At 35.6% G+C, this 22,862-nt stretch overlaps 1 protein-coding gene across 1 annotated transcript in view; it reads left to right on the top strand.

The window, feature by feature from the left end:
- Nucleotides 1-22,862, top strand: part of diaph3 (diaphanous-related formin 3) — a 146,485-nt gene that overhangs the window by 30,829 nt on the left and 92,794 nt on the right. Inside the window, 2 exon segments of the mRNA NM_001003624.1 lie at nt 9,512-9,685; nt 20,164-20,268. Of these exon segments, the coding sequence (NP_001003624.1) occupies nt 9,512-9,685; nt 20,164-20,268 (279 nt within the window).

The following is a 22,862-nucleotide window of genomic DNA, read 5'->3' on the forward strand; positions in this document are numbered from 1 at the left end:
ATAGCGCAGCAGCATTAGCAAACATGCTTTTCCTGAGCACCGCGAAAGCCGTTTTTCCTCAGAGCGCGAGCATGATCCAAAGCAACAGATGGGTCTAATTTTGTCCTTAATCCAACATGCAGATATTCCAATTGCATATTAGCACGTTCATATGTCACCGAGGAACATTTTCTCGTTTACAATCGCCTATGAAACTTTTGTCTTTACACAGATGGCGACATGCATGTTACCACAGAGAGCAGTTACACAATCGCAGTGCTTGTGATTTCAAATCTCCATCTTGATAATTTAGTTCTCATCAGTCTATTGTCTCTCTGAATTGTCTCTCTGAATGCAGAACTATTCTCAGGTTCTCGATTAATTATCAAGAGGTAGTGATGTAAAATCAAATTAGCTTAGCCGTTTCCCTCTCATCTCCATAACTGCATTTCTGATCATTTTTTAACTATATATGCATATATGCAGGCATTTCCTCCTCTCTCGGATTAATCAACAGATTTGATTTGAGAAAAAAATTAACAGCTGAGATATTCAGAGCAGAAAAAACTCATCTGTCTGTTCTCACAGTTTGTTATGGTATGAAAATGTAAATCTCAGAAACTCATTAGCAGGCTCGGTTGACAGGTTGATGCATTTTCTGCATTGTCTTGTGTATTTCATGTTAATGAAAGACTGGAGTATTGATTGATGTTGTTGTTTTTGAGGAGTGAGAGTTTGGATGCAGAGCTCTCTTTGTCAATATTGTTACTTACACATCAGCTTCATTAAATTAGCTGGAAAGTTTGGTGTATGTGTTTGTTTCCATGCCTAAATAGAACACCAGAAACAGAAAATGTTTGCCAAAGCAACTTTAGGTTTTGGAAGCATCGCAAGAAGTACTAGCCAATCAATCTAATTGAATTATAATTAATTTGTATGTGCTGACACACTGCACAAATCAGTTTGAATTCTTTGCTATTGTATTTTATTACATTTCCCTTTTAGGTTAGTATATAAGTGTTTTCCCTCTTATATGTGATGAGCTTTTTACAACCATTTCACCTGGTCGTGAATTTTTGCATGCATGCAGTTTGCGCATTTACCTTCTTTCTCAATAGTCGCTTACTAGATAAATGTATTTCATGTTACTCATCTTTAGGGACGGAATGATTATAGATTTTGGTTGTAGGATTGTAGTCTGAGGAATAATCATGGTTTCACGGTTATCATGATTATTATGCATTCATTGAATTTAAAACACTAGTTTAGTTAACCACAAGAAAACTCCTTGTATTTAAAAGTGTTATTTTTTGCTGCTAAGTAACCAAATAATACAGCACAAAATTATAGTAAAAAAAGCAATAGTTCATTTTTATTTGCACTTAAAAATAAGTGAAAAAGGTTTAGGCATTTAGACATAAGTAATAATTTTACATTTTAAAATACATGACAAAACAATAAATAAATAAATAAATAAATATAAATAAATAATTATAAAATAAATAAATAAGTTAAAAATGTTGCTGTCAATATATACGCGCAAACCGCATGCCTCCATTAGAAATAACTTGCACGCGCAAAAGTTGGGATTTGTGAATAGCCATTTTTCGCAAAAGCCTCAGCCATAGTTGAAATCAGCCTTTAAACCAGCTTGGAACTTCAAACTAGCACATGTTGACATAACTTAGTTGCAACAGTTTTGTTCTGTGCAAAAACAGTGTTGAGAAGTTTTTAATTAACCATGACAAATTAAAGTGTGGTTGTTAGCTAAATCGGTTCATTGTTGCATCCCTACTCATGTTTGCATCAGAAATAACAATGTGTTTTTACATATAGAGTTTTGGTGTGGCATATTAGATTTGTTAAAAAAATATTATTGCCTTTTTTTATTAATGTTTTTTTAAACTAATGAAATTTGAAGCGTCACAGATTTATATCCTCTTTGACTTGGAATTAAAAGTTTGGTACAGCCATGTTAACTGTCACAATGCAATCTGCAATGTCATTTTCAGTGTCACTGAGAAATTATTCTAATCACGTCTCTCTCTCTTTCAATGTTTATAGCACTTAAACATCAGAACACTTACTGATGATGTGGTAAGAGTCCTTTACTCAGGTTTACTCAGGCTTTTTCGCTCTCAGATGCTCAGTCCTTTTCATTTTCTGTCTTGTTATTCATTAACGAGCTTGCATCTTATATTTGATTTTGTCTGTGATATCTAACATTATTAACCCCTGACTAACAGAGGACCTATGTCTAACAGCATTCAACGGCAGCATTTTATTCACAGTCAGTTTAATACAAAACTAATGTGCAATATATACATTTTTTTGCAAACTGGATTTACTAATCTTCTAGTATGAATGTTTTAAATGTTCTAAAGATTTCCATGAGACGAGTGGTTTCTTGCTTATCTAACACTTTAAAACTGCCTCTAATCAAACATGTCAAGCTTTATTTTTACATCACTAATGGGGCTGTATGTAATTGTAATGCTTATACAAGATGTTGTGAATTTGCTCGGCTCATGGTAAGTTTGTATTTTTGTAATTTATAATATTGTTAAATTTCCATTGGGTTAATTTCGAACATTCAACAAAAGTCTTTAAGAGCATATGTAACCCATTTCCTGACTTGTAGAACATACTCCAATAGTCTTTATTTACATCCCATTTTGGTGCCTACATCAAATTAAACTAGATAAAGTGATTTTATTTACAGAATATTATAATAGTGTTTGATATGGGTAGCAACTGAAGTCTGCAGGAAGGTAGATCTCCAGGAACAGGATTGGGCACCCCTGCTCTACATAAATAATATTCTTCCTCAAATATCAGGTATTGCAGGTTTCACCAATAGGATATATGCACAGCTAGTGTTTTTTTACATACCAATAAACTTCCAGTAAATAGTTAATCTGACTTGTCTAAATTTTATACGGTTCTTATTACAACACGGTGTTGTAATGTATTTAAAATAAAATCAGTTAAATAGACTTCAGCATTCATTTAGTTGTTCAAGTGTAAAATGAGATGAAAAGCCGTTTACATGCACAGGATCAGCAGGCTAGCGCTGAAACACCATCGACAATACTGGGGTAAAATAAATTCCTTATTTTAAAGACACGGCGCAGGAAATCAGGCAGTGAAGATTGTAGATTAATTTTTTTTTAAGAAAACCGACCTTAAACGTGCCAATGTTGTAACAGCATTCAGTTCACCGGAAGCGTCTGACCCAGGTTACTGCAAAAAAGTCCTTCTGCATACTTATGCACACATATAACAAGGCAAAATTGTCAGACTGCCGTTTCAGATATCCAGTCAAAGGATTCTATTTCTTAAACATGTCTGACCAGTTTTTTGTATACATTTTTCTGTTGTTACACTGTATGATAAATATTTTTCTTCTGTAAAATAATTGTAAAAAAAATCTAATCAATAAAAGTCTTTTTAGTGAGAAAAAAAATTTAAATAAACTGGACACATTCAGCTGAATGAAGCAAAGTATTTATTTATTGAGGGAGTACACTACAAATTCTTTTCTTTATATAATTTCATGGTCATTTTGACAGACCTAACAAAACAATACGCAGACCTGAATTGAAGCTGCATGGCAAGAACATAAGAAATTATTTCCAAAAACTGGCAAATTAATTAACAACAGAGTTTTTGAATCCTTTTACCAAGGATAGCTGGAATTGTTTGTTTGGTTTTCTGAATTTTTTTTTGTTAGACTGATGAAACAACGATGGTGCCCAGCTGAATTCTGAAGCCTGTTAGCATTTCATGTACTGGTCCGTATTTATTAACATTGGTGGTATCAAGCGTGTGCAGCTGGACCTGTTTCGTCTAGCAGCAGCGCAAGGTAATGAAATATTTTGGATGGAGGACTTTAGGTCATGGAGTGGAGCAGTCAGTTAATTTAAACGGCACCTAGACCATCTTATCGATAGAACTCAGTGGCTGTTTTTCACCTCATGGTGAATAGCATCAACTTTGGCATTTAGCACCGCAATCACCTTCATCCTCCTTTCGATCTCATATCATCCTTCTCGCTTTCCTCACTTTTGCCCCGCTCACTCACTATTCATCTCTTCTCCAGGTTTCCTCTTTCCTCAATACATTTCAATCTTCTCTCCTTTAATTCCTCGCCTCCTGGGTCCTTTACTCGTTTCCATCTCTCTCTCTCTCTCTCTCTCTCTCTCTCTCTCTCTCTCTCTCTCTCTCTCTCTCTCTCTCTCTCTCTCTCTTTCATACCGTCCTCCTTTATTATAAGATCACTCTTGTGGTCTTAAAATGTGTTTTGTTTCTTTTGCATTATCGATTAGCATCAAAATGTGTTTTTGTTTGTGTTGGTTTGATATTGATTCTTAGTCTGTCGTTGCCAGAGGGAAGGTAGACCCAGGAACAGAGTAATCAGGATTATGATGAGATAGATGCCACTGGGACGCTCGTTTTCACTCTTTCTCAAAGTGAAAAGTCAGATGTGGTCCAAAATGAGCACCTGGATGATGGGTAATAAATAATTATCAAAGGATGTGTTTTTTTGTGATGCCCAATATGTACGCAGAGAGAAAGCAGAGTGGCTGATAGTGATATCACACTATTTTATTTGGCACATTTAGTAAGTAAGATTTATTAAGTGGAAAGGAAATATACCAGCATTAGGGCTGCACGATATTGAAAAACAAAACAAAATTTCAATGTTTATTTTTCATCAGATGAATCAATTTGGCAAGAACTCATAACTTTATAAAAATTGAGAAGATTTTTTTACAATATTAATCTGCATAAATGAAACAGACAGTGTTTATTTTTTATTTTTTTAATTGTATTCAAGTAGAAATTGAATAATCAACTGTAAACAACTAACACTGCACAGACTTCTTGGTCTAAAATATTAAATTCAACAATTTTTTTATTGTTAGAATTTCTTATACACACTGCAAAAAATGATTTTCTGACTTAGATTTTGTTTGTTTTGTTGCCAGTCCAAATATCTTAAAATTCTTATATTTAGAAGTATTTTCTATGCAAGAAAAACATATTGTCTTGTTTTAAAAAATAATATCCCAAAATTAACTAAGTTTTTCCTTAAAACAAGTAAAATAATCTGCCAATTGGGTAAGCAAATTTATCTCATGTCAAAAGGAAAAACAAGATTATTTTGCTTACCCCATTGGCAGATTATTTAGCTTGTTTTAAGGCAAAACTTACTTCATTCTGGCATATTATTTCTTAAAACAAGACAATATGTTTTGCTTGCCTAAAAAATGCTTCTTGATATAAGAATTTTTAAATATTTGGACTGGAAACAAGACGAAAAAAAAATCAACAAAATATATGTATATATTTTTTTGTTGTACAGTTAGTGTGATATTCAGAGGCAATTGCAGATTAGGAAGTGAAGTGGAGACTTAATAATTGAGTTTTTAGTCGTTTCTTGAAAATAGCGAGTGACTCTGCTGTTCTGATGCAGTTAGGGAGTTCATTCCACCAGCTGGGCAGATTAAGCGTTAGCGTTTGCGAAAGTGATTTCTTCCCTCTTTGGGATGGAACCACGAGGCGACGTTCATTCACAGAACGCAAGTTTCTGGAGGGCACATAGATCTGCAGAAGTGAGAGCAGATAAGGAGCAGCAAGGCCAGAAGTCACTTTGTAGGCAAACATCAGAGCTTTGAATTTGATGCGAGCAGCAACTGGCAGCCAGTGCAAACGGACTAGCAGCGGAGTGACATGTGCTCGTTTAGGTTCATTGAAGACCACTCATGCTGCTGCGTTCTGGAGCAGTTGAAGAGGCTTGATAGAGTTAGCTGGATAGTTGCATCAAATGATCACATCGCAATATCGATGCTAAAACGATACATTGTCCAGCCCTAACCAGTATGCAAAAATATAAATTGTAACTAGATGTATAATAACATCTAAAATAATGTTGGTAAGTTACTGTTATAAGGTTAATGGAGCTGCATTCTCAGCTCAATTTAAGTGTTTTCCTATACTTATTTAAATGAATTAAACACAAATTACAATTTAGTATAACATTAAAAAAAGTATTTCAATTGCAACATGTTAGCAGATATAAATGGACCAAGAAGTGGATTTATAGTCGTTGGGTAAACACACAAGAAAGGAGAAGAGCGAGAAAACGAACAAGCAGCGAATCAGCTTAGTAATTAGCACATGCATTCTCTGGGCACCATTTGCTGAATTTGTAGGGTGGCAGGATATTGTAGAACATGTTTTTGATGAGCGAATCCTGTCCTTAGATAATGGAAGGTTATTTTTTTTTCCAAGTGAGGGCTGATGTTTGGTCATGGTAGAAATGTGTTTTGGTGCTGAGAGGCTGAATTACTGAAGAGGGGTCTGGTGGAGTGATCAGAAGAGCATTGAAGGGGAATGAAGCCATTAGTAACATCAAAGTGTCTGTCGGTGAGGAAGGGAGAGAGAGATCGCATGAAAGTAAGCCGCAGACTCACTCATAAACACCTAAACAGCCCTGAAAAGCACTTCATCATCTAGATCAGCTCGCGTCGGCTGCAGTATGACGCCTGTTGTTGTTGTTATCGAGGTGGCGGCTGCACATATTTATTTATCTATTCACCGGTAACGAGTGTGGAATAGCTAAGCGCTGCTTCCCTCCGCTGGGGATGAATCTCTGTGATTAAACTGATCAGTGCCATCACTCAATGTAGCGAAGAGACGCTTTAGGGCAGCAGCAAACCAAATTAGACAGATGATGGTGTCGTTCGGTATCAGACACCATGCGCTTGCTCTCTGCATCGGCTCTGTGCACTGTAGTCGCTAGTTACACTCTGATCTACTGCTTGGGTTTAATTAATTTTACATCAGTGTCATTGCTGATTATCTCAGCGTGTTGCTCTCCTTCTTGCCGAGATAATACGCGATGGGTGGCGTCGGCGAAAAATATACTCCAAGATAACGGCTGCTAATTTTACCCGCCCCTCGAAAGAAAAGGGGGCAAGCCCTCTGAAAATAAACCACCTACCTTTTCAGCCAACGCTGACATCTCAGTCGCCCGTCTTTTCCGCATTGCGCCCACAGGCAGAGGGGGAGAAAACGGCTCTCTGACAAATCTAATCCAATTAGGAAATGATTATCTGTGTGATGCGGGGGCCCGCCACCTCAATATAAATCGACGGCCGGTTACAGTGTCTCTGCGGACGCTCTCTGTTTGTTAGGCATGCTGAATGTGAAGCTCCTAATGGAAGTCTGCTTACAATAGGCAAGCTAGAACCGATCATAGACACCGCTAAAGGGCTAAAGTGGGTGTTTGATGAAGATCTGAAAGCTTTTGAACTTCTGTTCAGTTCAGGCTCATCCTTAGAGGCCATTAGTAGGTATGTACAAGACCTCTGGGCCTCGTGGATTTGTTACCTTGTTACAAAGTGTTAACCTCATCAGCGGCCTGTAGAACTATCCGGATAGATTAAAATCTTCATGTCTGTCTGGTTTATGCATTGTTGCTTTTGGTCTGGCCTTTCCAGTTGCAGAGTTTTAGTAATCAAGATGAAACCCTTTTGAATTATTAATAAGAATAAATAATAAGTAATATAAATAATAATAATAATTATTATTATTAATAATAATAATAATAATTATTATTATTATTATCATTATAAATCCTTCCATTTATATAGCGCTTTTATGGGAGGCTCTTAATAGGGTTAAATAAAGTTTTTTTATTTTTTTATTTTTTTTTTTTAGCTAGGGCTGTGCAATTTGGGGAAAATACCTAATTGTGATTAAGTTATAATTTTCTTTTCCTCAGATATTTTCAATTTGATTTGATATTTAACTTTTTAGTCAAGATTCAGCTCAATAATCTGTATTGTAGCTTCTTAATGCTAAAATGCAGTGAGTGTTAAAAAAGGAACAGAAAAAAATATCAACTTATCTTAATAAACAACTCTAAAATTGTTCTCTGCTTGCCACTAGATTAAGCGTCACTGGCAGTACTTTTAGTTAACATTTAGAAAGACACTCCCTACATAGCCACCCGTGGTGCTTTTTATGTGCTGGTTGTTGTATTTCCTCATGTTGTGGCAACAATTCTGCGATAGGTCTTACAATGACCTGGTTTTGTTTGGTGTCTGTAACAGTCTGTGACTAAAACTAAGATATTTCCATATTACCGACGTGCTGTTTTTCTTTGATATCAATTCGCTTATTAATGCTTCTGAAGTGGCAACAATGCTCTTTCGTGTTTTTTGATTTTTATTTTGGGCGTTCCGCATAGTTTGGTTACGTAATTCTGATTGGGCAGAACGAAAGTGTGCTCACTCAATTGGCTAGTAAGACTGTCACACTAAAGCAGGTCGCACACCAGAAGCGCCGCTCGGCGGCGCGCCGTCTAGCGCCACGTAGCGCCATGTATTTTAGAATTCTAAACATAGGTTTCTATCAGGATACACACACCGGCGCCGCAAGTCGGCGGCTGTCGGCGACGCCCGGCGACGGCTCAGGACGCAGTTCATTTTTCAGCCGCGCCACAGAGCGCCATCTGATTAGTTTCATGTTAAATATCATTCGAATGTGCGCGTCTGGTGTGTAATACTTTAAACTGTCATGTACGCGCCGTGTCGCGGCGCCGAGCGGCGCTTCTGGTGTGCGACCTGCTTTAGACAGCAGTCATGCATTTGCTCTGGGTGGGTGAAGTTAAATATTATATATTTCATATCGCAGCCTATCGATTGCGATTGGATTTCGATTACTTGCGCAGCCCTATTGTTAGCCATTATTTTGTACTTTTTGTTTTGTTTAAGATCTAGCAATAAGTAATACATTTTCTAATATATTTTCACATAAAAGTTATACATTTTTATATAAACATAAGTCTTAAATGAAAATAAATATAAAAATTTCATTTGTTCACAAATAGTTATCATTGGAATGATGTAGAGCCGGTATAATAATAATAATAATAAAAATAATAATAGTGAATACTACTATTCTTCTTCTTCTTCTTCTTCTTATTATTATTATTATTATTATTATCATATATTTAGTGTTTCCCACTGGTGTAAAATATACTTGCGAGGCTAGCCAAATTGAAACACATCCTTTACCTATGGCACATAAATGGTTAACTACATGTGACACTAAAAGTAATGTGATTAACACTAACTTAATTATGACACTGTTTCACACTTTTCTTTTCAATGGGTTAAGAGGAGCCACAGCTGCTCTTTCTCTCCTAAGTTCAGGTTGCTTTATTGGCATGATAATATTGATCAAATAGAATAAAAAAAAACTGTCATCAAATTTACTTCGGTGGCCATTAATATACCTGGGTGGCCCACCCAAGTAGAGTGTATGTTTGGGAAGCACTGATATTGGGATGCTTGTGCTGCTTAATATTTTTGTGGAAACAGTGTTTATTTAAAACGAAAATCTTTTGTTGCATTATAAAGTACTTTCTGGAGTTTTGTATGGTTGTGTATTCTTTGCTTTTTTATTTTACTATTATAAAGAAATAATTACGGTCTCAAATGTTTCATTGTTCTTTCAGTTGGACAGATTTTCCAGTATCCGGATCCCTGGCAGTAAAAAGGAACGGCCAAATCTCTCCCACATGTCCAAGCACTCCTCTTCTGGTGACTGGTCATCTTCCTCTGAATTTGAGGAGCTTTCTTCAAGAATCACATCAGAGAAAGAAATCCTTGCCCTCTTTGAGAAAATGATGGTAAGATGCATTCAATTGTTATTAAATCAGTGTATTGTGTTATTACTTAATTGAAACACAACTAACTAAGTGTTTCTTGGAGTGTGTTGATCTGCATTCATTCCATTGGACACATTTTAGTGATTCACCAATCTTGATTGAATCTTGACCAATCTTTGATGGCCAGTTGTGATTGCCATTTCAGTTTTTTACATGTAAATTGTCCAATTGTGATATGAATTTTAAATTTTTAGTGATTAGATGATTTTGGGAATAAAAAGAACAACTTTATTAGCTAAACATGCTAAAGAGGCAATTGCAATTACTTGGAAACAACCAGTGTGAGACGCACCAATCTTACTGCTTACAGAATTCCTCAGACATCTTTTAGCATTCGGTTTAAAGACTTCTTAATATAAAATGAGCTCTTTGTCTGCAAGTCTGGGAAAGAGATTGACGAAAAAAAGGTTCTGATTTATTTCCAGTCAATCTGTGCATCTCCAATAGACCTGTCTACTTGCTGTGGACATGTATAGAACCAACTAATTATCACTCCCACACAATGACCTTTATCAACCTTTCAACCACAATAATCACTCGAGGTTTATTTGCAATTATGTTTTAAGAAAACGCAACCTTTTTATAATGAAATGGATTGTTATGGGTCGCTGACCTCAATCAGCTTGTATTCATAGAAGGACCAGGCCCTCAAGCCTGTAAATGCACTCACTCACACACTTACTCGCTCTCACATAGTACTGGGCACAAATACAGTCACAACAAATGTTTGCAAGCAGCGTGGTTTGTTGTGATAAATAAAAGAAAATACTTGAAGTAGAACAAAAAATAATTGAGATGTTTTGATTTAAACTGATGCTTAACCTACAGTAGTTTGTTTTGAATGTTTGGCATGTTTTGTTTTGAAATTGCATGTTTTCTTTGTGTTTGTTGACATTTAATTTGACAATAAACAACTTTTTTTTTAATAGAAGCAAATTGTCTTTGCTCTAACTAAGCTTTCCTGCCCCTCTGCATTCATTGCTCTGCATTATATTCTGCACATTCTTAATCTGTTTTACGTCATTTTGTTGTACATGCATAAACAAATTTAGATTTATACATGTTTAATCGTATTGTTCATTCATATATTATACATATACTGTACATAACATAAATTACAGTATGCTTAAAAAACAAATGATTAAATATAAACTGTAGGGGGAAAAATAAAACATAATCAACATAGTCTAACCACAAATATTAAGTTTAGAATTATTTGCTCCTAATATTGTAAGTCAGCACTGGCTGCTTAATTAATTGGTATTTTTGACTGCAACCTTTAGTGGAGCACTGAATCTTCTCCAATATAAGATGATACATGAGACTCCTAATCTAATATGCACTTTTTAAAATGCTAATACAATCTTGTGGAATGTCTGTTTACTAGAGTCGAATAAAATATATGCTGATATTTTGATCTAAGTTTTAGGCCTGTCAACATAATTCTATAGCAGTCATAATTTAAATCACTTCAATTGCACTTTTGTCACTTCTTTTTTTCAGCGACAGCTTTTTTTAAATTTATCAAGCACTTGCTTTTAGAGGATTGATCACACCCCATTGTTTGTTGTGAATAAATAAATAGACAAAGGCCCAATGCCAATTCGATTTTTTACATTTTTTGACACCCCTATCCCTTGGCCTACCCTTTTTCCTTGGCCCTCGAAACAGATTGTGAAGGGCTTCAAATTTTACCATGAAGAAATGGGTCACCACTACAACACACACATCATCATATGTCATCGTGAGCGCTTACTTTATATACTCTTGACAATGGCAACTGCTTCAGTTATTTGCATTATTGTCTGGTATTTATCTTCAGGAAATCACAGAATTTAATGGTATCATGTTATCATGTGGCAATAAGCTTGTAACTGTTCTGTGCATTTACACCATGGCCATATTCATAAACACAAGAAAACAAAATGAGCTTTATAGCCTACCAGACACCAGAAGTGTTTTCCAGCCACTAGACTTCTCCGACAGAGTATTCGAGTGTCATCGAGTGACATGTAAAAGTATGTTGTGGGAATTGCTGTACAGGAGTTATTTTTATGGTTTATAGTTAGCAAATGTATGCATTTATGCAATACATATATGTATTTATTTTTTATAAACATGACCTTAAAACAAACGTCATCATGGATCTATTTAAACATGTAAAAATTCTTAATAATGCCCAAAAAATACAAATTTGTTCGTCTCCTGACTCTCATGTTCAGCCATGTTGCCGTTGTAGATGTTTTTTTTCTAGGAATTGTTCGTACTGCTTACTTTTGAGTGTGGTCCTGGAAAATCTTTTTCAGTGACTATCTAGTCCTTCCTTTTAGCCCTACGCCTTCAAACTAAAGAGAATTCGGAGACCCCTACCCCTTCACATAAATCAGGGGTGATAGCGTTCCGGCACCACGCCGGATTTCCGGCGTACTGTGGCTGCGGGTAGGGTTGTGACGGTGAGGAAATTTCCCCACCGGTTAATCGACATGTGACAACACCGGTAATACCGGTATCACCGTGGGAGTGGGCATTTTTTCATTTCCTCTTTTTTTCTGCTTTTAAATAGCTTATAAATGCGTGCGTATAATACTTTCACTTCAGTTTTGCGGGAGTTGCCAATTCGGTGTCAATTGTTTGAATGGACGGAAAGGAAACTACAAAAAAAATCCCTGTTATTAAACAAAACATAACTTTTATTTACATAACGAATAAAACACAACACTGCTACAGGCTGAAAAAACTGTGTAAGTTGGAACCATACAAATAACAACCATAAACGCCTTGTTATATATTATGAGCTTAGTCCTTATGAACAATCCGTTTATAAAATACATTATTAACGAATTTAGGCTATTGAAGAATAAACCGAATATGAAACCTTGCATAATGATCACAAACAAGCGAGCACTCATTTTATATTTAAACTATATGAAAAAAAATTAAGAATTGGAACATTATGTAAAAAATCAAAGGGCAGGCTAAATAAAAGCGCCTCGTCAGAGCTAATCGCACATGTGTCAGTTTACAGCTTCTGGAGAGATCAGACAAACTATACAGATCACACAATCTCAATAAACAACATGTAGGCCTAAATGTATAAATATTTCGATAAGTATTATGGAATATTTATAACTAAATGATCTTGCTTTTTGGTTTTATCGATACAGCTTTGATCTCTCTACAAGCGCGCAGCAAGGGCGTCTCACACTGTCAGTGGCGGAATACACACAGCACTGCCAAGACGTTTTATTTTTATTTTATTTGTTGCAGATTTGCGCGTTGTTCCTTTTAAAAAAAAAATTATTTTTTAATTCTCTCAAGTTTAATGTTGTCTATCGAGTAACTGTCGAGTCCCTCGGATTGGAGTTCAGTGCGCATTAAGACTATTGACCAACCGCCCTGTAAGTTTAAACACTACAGGTCCACAGCTCTGGTGTGGTATGAATTACACGTTTTAAATGACAGCGAGACATGCTACGTTTAGTTTTTATTGTAAAATATACATTATAACCCAGTACACGGTAAAATAATATGTTTTGAATGGTTTGTCTATTGACGGCGTATAGCCGTTAATTAAATATGCTGAGCATATTTTCATTAAAATTAAAACACATTAATACAAATTAGCCACCCTTTGATTTTTTTTCGTTTACGTATATTTTTATCAAACGAAAAATGCTATGAATTGTTAATTTTAGTTTTCATTTTATTAGAATTAATAGGCCTATAATTTATAGGCTACACAACTCATATCTTTGGCTCCAATTGCGTTTTTACAGATATCCTACCAATAGACTTTTTTTTGGCTCAAAGACATTTATGCCTATTAATTTCACAGGTGCATTTTGACAGATTTCGTAAAGGCTTCAGCTATTCTACCTGTCAGCTGCACCTGCCTAAGTTTTGCAACTTGACTTGTGTTGTGGCTCGATGTCTGAATGAGAGAGAGAGAGAGAGAGAGAGAGAGAGAGAGAGAGAGAGAGAGAGAGAGAGAGAGAGAGAGAGAGAGAGAGAGAGAGAGAGAAATCAGTCCTCAGATTCGATGTGTGGCCGCACATCTCAGTTACTTTATTGCAATTTTTAATATTGGCTCATCTAAATAAACTTTTCATATATTAAAAGCCGAAATATTGCCAGACAGAATTAAGCAACTTTCGGTTTTTGAAGAGAGCGGCCTCAGTTATAAAAGATGTGCGCACACACAGGATTCCATCTTTTTGGCCTAGACATTATGGATTTTTTTGACATTAAACACATAAACAAGTGGAAATAAGAACAGCTGAACTTCGGAAAAAGTCCTCACGGTTGCCGATGTTTCTCTGCAGTTGGATTGTCAAAGGCGCGGCATTGCTAAATCGTTTTAATAAAAAAAAAAATATTTATTATTAAACATTGTGAGATGATGGTCGCGTGATTTTTTTTTAAATAAGAGTATGCGTTGCGTATTTATGGCCATTGATCTATCCGCGACCCACCCATAGTTAAACATGAAGGTGCGTGTATAAATTACTTATGTTTCCAGATACTGCCACCTTTGTCAGGCAAAGTTTGCAGATTGCCTCATTAACGTCATCAGGTTCTCTTATGCATTTGGTTTGAACCCAAAATTTTGCCAAACATGCGCTTTTGCATTGCGTTTTGACAATAAATCGTCCGCCATCCTCTTTCTGTAAATTCGACTCCTCTTTTCTCCTCACGTGGTAAATGAAATATGACGCACTAGCTATGTTTTGATTTTAATTATAGAGCATGCTCTCGTTTTAAGTCAATTATTTATAATTATATTTTCCATTTATTTTAAATAAATGTTTAATAAAAAAAAATAAAAAAACGAATACTTAAAAAAAGTGTCACGGTAGAAAAGTGATGTCACCGGTGTTGCGTCTTAACACCGATATCACCGTCAACACCGTCTATCGTGGCAAGCCTAGCTGCGGGGAAAAAAAATCAGGTTCACGGATATTGATCTGTCATTTCTCTAGATTCACAGAATTCACTCACTGCTGAAAGCGCCGGATTGGTTTTTATTAAGTGCCATTTTGTGTGCTCGTGAATCATCTTTTGAGTGTAGACGCCATGTAAATAAAAGATTTATTGTGTAATTTAGAGAGCTTTATAAATTATATGTGAGATCTCTATGAACTAAGATTAGTGACGCTTTTTAGTGATAATAAGAGGAGCGTGCTTTGCACTTTCCAGGCTATAATCCATTCAGAATTTGTATGAAACTTTCGTTTTCGGCACATATACGCTGATATGTTTTGGGAATGACATCTGCATATTTACGCTGGGTTTATTCTCGAAATAACGGTGAAGCAATAGACGGGACAAAAATATATTTCCCCCTTCTCCTTAAACAACTTAGTGTTTCAGCTGTGAAATAGTTCAGTTTTGTATGTAGCCTAATGGCAAAGTGTTTATATTTAGTTTCGTTTTTTATTCAGCTTATTTAGAAAAACGTTTGGAGCATTTTTTATTCGTTAAAAATAATATTTTTTTTAACGAACAGCGCCCAGCGGAAGACCATCATTGTCTGTTTGATCAGTTTGCCTTCTCAGATCATCACGACTTGCCTAAAATAAAAGATATAAAACAGTTCAAGTATAAAACAATGGTAGCTTAAACGTTAAAGAATGTGTGCTATTAGGCGCAAAGTTTGCTTATAAAAAGCTTGCAGTACATCGAGGCGCCAGAGCAATCACTTGCATTTTTTCAGTGGGAGCAATTTAAAGTTATCCGTCATTTTTGCTCACAAAGTACGAGTAATACATCAAAAAACATTACAGCGTTTTTATAAAATAAAGAAAACCAAAATTATGCGCTTTCTGTCGTCTGGTTTTTGAACAGGAGCGCTTAACAAAATGAAGCAAAATGTATATGCCTCACAGACATAATAAATATATTTATAGAAAGCTTTAAATTATTACTTAACGAAATAAAACAAATCGAAAACAAAAAAACTCCTTCATGTAATCCGTAAAGATGAATTTCTCTCTAAAGGCGAGTCCAAGAGGAGATTGCAAGTCAGGATCTTTGCGACACTGACTCAGAATAAGTTTATTAATTAATAATTAATGATTTTTAAATATTAAAGCAAAGAGACTTATAAGATTGATGTGCTTATAACGTGCTTATACTGACACCTACTGGCACATGTCACAAGATCACTGACACTGGCATGTGTCACTGACATTACTGGCATGTGTCTAAAAAGAGCCACTTGACAATAATGATAATCAGGGTTACACATAGGCTGTTAATATATTTGGGCCCAGGGGCCCACAAGTTATGTGTTTAAAGTGCGTTGCATACATAGTACCCCCACCCCTACTCACCTCAGGGGCAAGGAAAAAAAGTTCAGGCTCAGGATTTTTTTCCACTATCAGCCCTGCATAAATACACACAACGAGGAGTAGGGGTGAGAGGATTTAGAGTTAGGATTGGGCCAAAAAGTACATTTCTAAGAAACAAAAATTAGTACAGAAAACCAAGGATTTTTATTTGTTAGTTAGAAAAAAAAAATATCCTTTTTTTTTTAAGTGTTTGAAATAAAATGTAAATTATTTAGTGCTTTAAATATTTATTACTAAATAATACATTATTTAATACTTAGTTAATTAAATACTTAATACTTTAAGCCAATAGACTTAACCTTACTTTAACAATATTTGAAAGCTAAAAGCTAATGGTTTAAAGCATAAGTCTCAAACTCAATTACTGGAGGGCCACAGCTCTGCGTAGTTTAGCTTCAACCACCTCTAACTCCCACCTGCTTAATAGTCTCTAGACTTGAACCACTTGATTAGTTGGATGAGCTGTTTGAGATTAAGGTTGAAGCTGAACTATGCTTTGGCCCTCCAGGAATCGAGTTTGAGACCTATGCCTTAAAACATTAGCTTGTAGCCTTCAAATATTGTTAAAGTAAGCACTGCATTTAAATGTCATATGAAAAAAAAGTTGCACAACCGATGTATGCTATAATAGTATTGTACAAAGTCTTGTCCTGTGACACTTTTTTAAAAGATTGTAAGTATAGACTTTGTTCTAAATTACTAGCACTGATGACACTAGAACTGAATCTAAACCACAATTCAATTTCAATTTGGATTGCATGTTCACTAGAGTTGAATATGGCTTTTATATTCTTGATTTTTTTTTTTCAGAATAAAGCCAAACATTTTCTTATTAGGTTTAACTCTTTATAACAATTCAGGTTTCTAAAATGAATGAACAATCTTTGTTTTTCAACCAATGTTTAGTTTGAGACTCCCAATTCTGCATCTGTCGAGTTACATAAAGACTTTTGTCGCAACTTTATTTAAAGCACTTCCAATTGATCAAGTTTCCATTGTAAAACATTGCAAAACAGTCCTCCATTGCCTTAGCGCTATGGAACTGTGGTGCCCGTCAGTGGCCTTTCTGAGAGTGGAGGTGGTGTTAGCAGCGTCTTTGGAGCGCAGGATTGAGTGACAGGAGCAGCCACTGCTGGGGAGAGAAGGAGAAGTGTGGATAACGTGGGCAGAGACGCAGTCATTAGTCACGGCAAGTACGAGTTTGGATACATGAGCATGCCAACAGAGGTGACAGGGCCAACGGTGGTAATGGATGCCTTTCCGCTCTGCGCCCTATCCACACCTATCCCAGCATCCTCCTCTCTCTCTCTTTCTCTCTCACTGACACAAGAAGACTGCATCACGCCTGCAAACCCATGAGTGAAATCTTAAACTGCTTTGCTGATCTATCATCTCAGGAAAGGGAAGAAAAGGAGAGCGCTTTGGGGAAAGGGAAATAAGACCGGAGGATACTAGGAACGTTACGCTCAGCATCGTATGCAGCCGTTATTGTCTTTCTCTCTCATCTCTCTTTCTTTCCTTCTCTCTCTTATCGATTTTATTGTTCTGCCTTCTGCCTTGAGATTTCCATGCCCTTTCTATCTGTTGATGGTAGTTGTAAACTGTCCACAAATGCACCCTAGTCCTTTTTTCCTGCCTCAGTCTCTGTCAGAGATAGTGAGTTTAAGAAGTGCAGTGCGCTAGTTTGCTTTGGCACGGGACGTGTTGCTTCAGTAATCTGCGAAGTGGAATTGCCAAGAATATCTGCCAATGTCTGTCTTAGCAGTACAACAGGTTCAGATTTATAAACATGCTCATTTCTGTTTTACCGTTAATTTCTAATCTTTTCAGAAATTGGCCCATTAGGTTTTCTAATACATAATTCATGACTTCATCAGTCAGGCTTGCGTCAGGTGCTAATTTTCAAAATATAGCTCAAAATTCGCACAAAAGAGTATCCACATAAAGCACAGATGGTTATAATAACTACTCGTATAACTATTGAGCAAAAATGGCTTATTATTAAAATCGCTTATTTGAATTTTTTAAATGTTTCGTCAAAAAATCTTGATGGCTTCTGTTGAAAAGCAGGGTGGATTTTTAGATTCAGCATTAACTCAGAGCAGCAGAATTGATACATTTGCTTAGAGCAATTAAATTATACATGGTTTTCACTGAATATATATAAAAAGTGCTCTAAACAATAGCTGTCACCCGAAATGTATCATGAGAACAATTATGGTATAAAGAAATGTGTAAACTGTCATTCCTTGCTGCTGACCCTGAAATTGTGACAACTAGCTGACACTGTTCTGAATCCTTTAAATAACCCTTGACACATGTTTGGTTATGGAAAAGGCTATAGTGTTCAAATTTGTTATTGTTATATTGTATTATTATAATGTTCAAATCATTGACAATTTTCTAAGTGTAACAAAATTGCAACACTGGCCATTAGAACTGAAATAGTTTCAATTAGTTGAGTATTCAGTCCATTTCTGTAATCTTTTTTCTTTTCTCTATCATTTTCATTTTTATTTATATACACAATACAGATTTTTATGTATATAACACGATGCAGATTTTAAAAAAAAGTATTCAACACGTCACCATTTCTCTCAGAAAACATGTTACTACAGGTTCTGTTGACTTTGAGATTTTCACCAGATGTTGATAACAACCAAAGAAATTCATATATGTTAAGAAACAATATTAATTACTTTACAACTTAAGTTATGTGAAGTAAAATAAAATAACACAGGGAAAAAGTATTGAACACATGAAGAAATGGAGGTGTAGAAAGGCAGTGAAAGCCCAAACAGTAGCTGAAATCTCTCAGTAGTTATTCAGCAATGTAAATTAATATCAGCTGCTTCAGTCCAATATCTAGATTATCAGGATGATGAAGATGAAACCAGAGTGGAAATTTAAGGAAGACGATGATCCAAAACACAGCCAAGGAAACTTTCAAATGCTTTCAGAGAAAGAAAATCAAGCTGTAGAATGGCCCAGCCAATCACCTGACCTGAATCCAATAGAAAATAAAAAACAGAACAGATTTGATAGATGAGACCCACAGAACCATCAAAATTACTACACTCTGTTGAAGTCTGTGAAAAACAAAACAAAACTGAGCAATTCTTGTGACTTCATTCTTCACATGAGAGGTGTCTTTAAGCTGCCAGCTTTTTGTATAAGGTATTAAACATATTTTAATAGTCCAGTACTTTTTCCTTGTTGTTCCACTGATACTACACACACAATTTTTCAGAATTGTTTGTTTTGTTATTTTTTTTTGTATTGTTTGGGTTTTTACCAAAATCTTGTTTAATTTCATGTCAAAATGTCCTTTTGAATATTTTTCCCAGAAAAAAATGCCACGTTGAATACCCCCCCCCCCCCCCCAATTATAAATGTAAAATCAGCTAGAATATGATTTAAATAATCAAATAATGAATTGTCTTCAAGACTGAATCCTTAATGTTTGAAGTGTGTTATTTCAGATGGGTCTGTGTGCTGAATTGTTTTGCGTTCTAAATTTCTCTTTTAGTATCAAAATTAAACTAATAATTCAAATAAAATTGTGCCTTTATCAGAAATAAATGTTAAACCTTTAATGGCTTCTACAGACATGTTACAATACTAAAATAATATTTTGTATAAAAAAAGGCTTGGATATTTAGGGGTTAAAGACACACTTTGCATTCCTTTCACCTTTATTCCTTTCAGATATTTAAGACATTGAAGTATTATCAGTCTTTGTGTTTTTGTCATTTTCATCTCCTTTCGCTCTTCTTTATGTCATAAGATGCTGGAAGGATGTATCTGTTTGATGGATTCACGAGTAGACACTGACTTCCTGCGGTTTCATTTATTTGCAGTTACAAAAAGAACAGGTGTTAGGCATGGTTTGATTCATCATTTGAAACCAAAGGATGCAAGATTGCTCGTCTCTGCTACGTTTATAGCCTGAATCTCCAGTAATATTTTCTTTTGAACAGAAATATGTAGAATTCACTATATGAATTGTTTGTTTTTTTTTTGTCAGTTACAATGATGCTCATAAAGTAAGTTTAAATATGTTCTCTTGAATGTTCTTTGCATTTTCAGGAGGATATGAATCTTAATGAGGAGAAGAAAGCACCACTAAGAGAGAAGGACTTAAACACGAAAAGAGAGATGGTTCTTCAGTACGTCGTCACAGCTGCAAAAACCGTAAGTCAAAGAATGATTACAGACATATAACCTAAAACCCAGACAGGTTGAACAGTGAATGTTTGATTGCTTTCCTGACTATCCATAATGGATTTCCAGCTCTAACTCAGATGCTGAATAAGACAGACACGCTGTTTTGACCTAAAGAGCATGAGGGCAGACAACTCCAATCAGTTCTTCTGAACTTGTGTCAGACGTGGCAGGATCTTTTGCAGAACCACCACAGTGACACCGTGTGTCTGTGTTCAACTGTTGTCGTATGCTGACTTTGTGCAAGTCTGTTATTGTACTGGTGGGTTCGCCCTGATAAAAATATCTGTAACTGCAGGCCTTATATGAGGACATTGACAGACTAAAGACTGTATTTATCGCAGATGATTGCCCTCATTTTAGGAAGTCTCTTTTGTTCTCTTGTCCTGAGGTGAGAGGAAGGCGTTGAGTCTCCTCGTGTATACTTATGAACTCATATTGCTGTAGTAGAAGATGGCAAGATGTGATTTTGCATAATCTCCCAGCATTTTGCTTTTCTCCAAATAATCCATATTTGTTATGCTAGAGTTCTAAGTGAAGATGAAATCATTTAGAGAAGTAAAGAGGTGTAATGGTTGCACCAAAGTGGTGACTGAATGCTTATTTTGCAGTGAATTAAACCATTAATATTCAATGCAAGTTTATTTAAATAGAGCTTTTCACAATATTTATTGTTTCAAAGCAGCTTTACAAAATATGCACATTATTAAAAATAAATTATTATTAAAAATGCTATGCTTGAAATTCTCTTTTTGCATTCATATAAAAGTTTGACTTTAGTTATGCCAATACAATTATTCTTTAATTGATACAAATGGTTTGAGAAGGCAATTTTTAATTGGGAATGTCCTGATCAAGTTTTTCAGCCCTCGAGTCCGAGTCATTTGATTATTGAGTATCTACCAATACCGAAACCCGGTTCAATACTTGATGATGCATGACAAAGAATAAAGAAGAGCAAAGAAACAGATCCAGGATGTTTTTTAATTTTTGATTAATTCACCTTATTTTAACATTCTGAAATTTTAACAAACAGAGCACTTCTGTGAGGTAGCTTAAACAATTAAGTGATAAATAGTATCAATTCTTCACGTTACTTAAGTGCAACAGTAAATATATAAAAAAAATATTATAAAGACAAATAGCACCTTAACTTAAAATACTTGGCAGGCAATCCCAACTTTACATATTTCATAGTTTGCTATGGCAATGTTGTCGTCATCAACTAAAACAGCTATAACACCTCCAGACGGCAGACATACTCGCGCATTCCGCTTCAAGCTGCTGCCGTGTTCTACGTGGCCAGCGTTTAACCAATAGTGTCTCTGCAACAAATTGATGCCATGCCACATGCATTTGTTTCTGTGTGAAGTCAAGAAAGGGGTCTAACTCTGTGCCACCGCATATCTATGTATGTGTTATAAAATAATGAGAACATATATTCAAGTCCTGATTGGGAGGTAATAGCTGATTCAGATCGAGTTTGAAACCATGTGATAGGGCCTGATTTCCGATCACATGATCGGATCTGGATATCCCTATTTTAAATATACCTTGGGCTAATCAACTTGCTGCTTAATTAATTAAAGTTAGTTAGTTTTGTACCAATCAGATGTTATCATATAGAGACTTCTTGCAAAGTATTTTACAAGTATTTTACAGTATTTTAAAACTATTAAATACAAGACACTAAAGCAGGGGTCACAAATCTCGGTCCTGGAGGGCCGGTGTCCTTGCAAGGTTTAGCTCCAACTTGCCTCAACACACCTGCCTGGATGTTTCAAGTATACCTAGTAAGACCTTGACTAGCTTGTTCAGGTTTGTTTGAATAGGGTTGGAGCTAAAATCTGCAGGACACCAGCCCTCCAGGAACAAGTTTGGTGATGACTGCACTAAAGTATTTTGATAAAAAATATTAAGTCATTTTCATCAACCCTATTAAATACAAATTACAAAATAATATTTTGTATTTTAAATATATATATGAAATACTTGTATCATAAATGTTGCCTATCCTTGAATGAATGCACATTTTTTTGCCCCTAGTAGATTTAGTACATGCTTGATTGGAGATATCTTCATTAGATTGATTTTTTTGAGCTGTCAGCCATGATACTTAGAGAATGACTTGTATGTTTTGAAGTCCCAGTGTGTTGGCAAAACAGGCTGACGAGCATACAAGTTTTTAAAAATGTGTTTAACAAATCCTCTATTTCTTCCACTGTGCAACATGGCTTCAAACAAGTGGAAACTCTACATGCAGGATTCAGGCAAGGTGGATTTTTAAAATATTTTTTTTCTACCAAAAATTAATTCCCCAATCTAATCCTCTTGTCGGTTAGCTTTGCCTTCGTTTACAGGGCCTGCAAACGATAGAAGAGAAACAAGAACAAGGGATTTTAATTATAAAGCCGTTCCTCTCTTTCCACTGAGAATTTAATTATTTTGGAGTGCTTGGAGATTTCAGGATGATTCAATTTGGATTGTATTTGCTATTTGAAGTGGCTGGTCGGGAGCTGTGGTTTTTCTCCAATCAGCTGGAGTCTCTTTCTGCATTTGTAGTG

The sequence above is a fragment of the Danio rerio genome, chromosome 11 (assembly GCF_049306965.1).
Source record: "Danio rerio strain Tuebingen ecotype United States chromosome 11, GRCz12tu, whole genome shotgun sequence".
Classification (NCBI taxonomy): domain Eukaryota; kingdom Metazoa; phylum Chordata; class Actinopteri; order Cypriniformes; family Danionidae; genus Danio; species Danio rerio.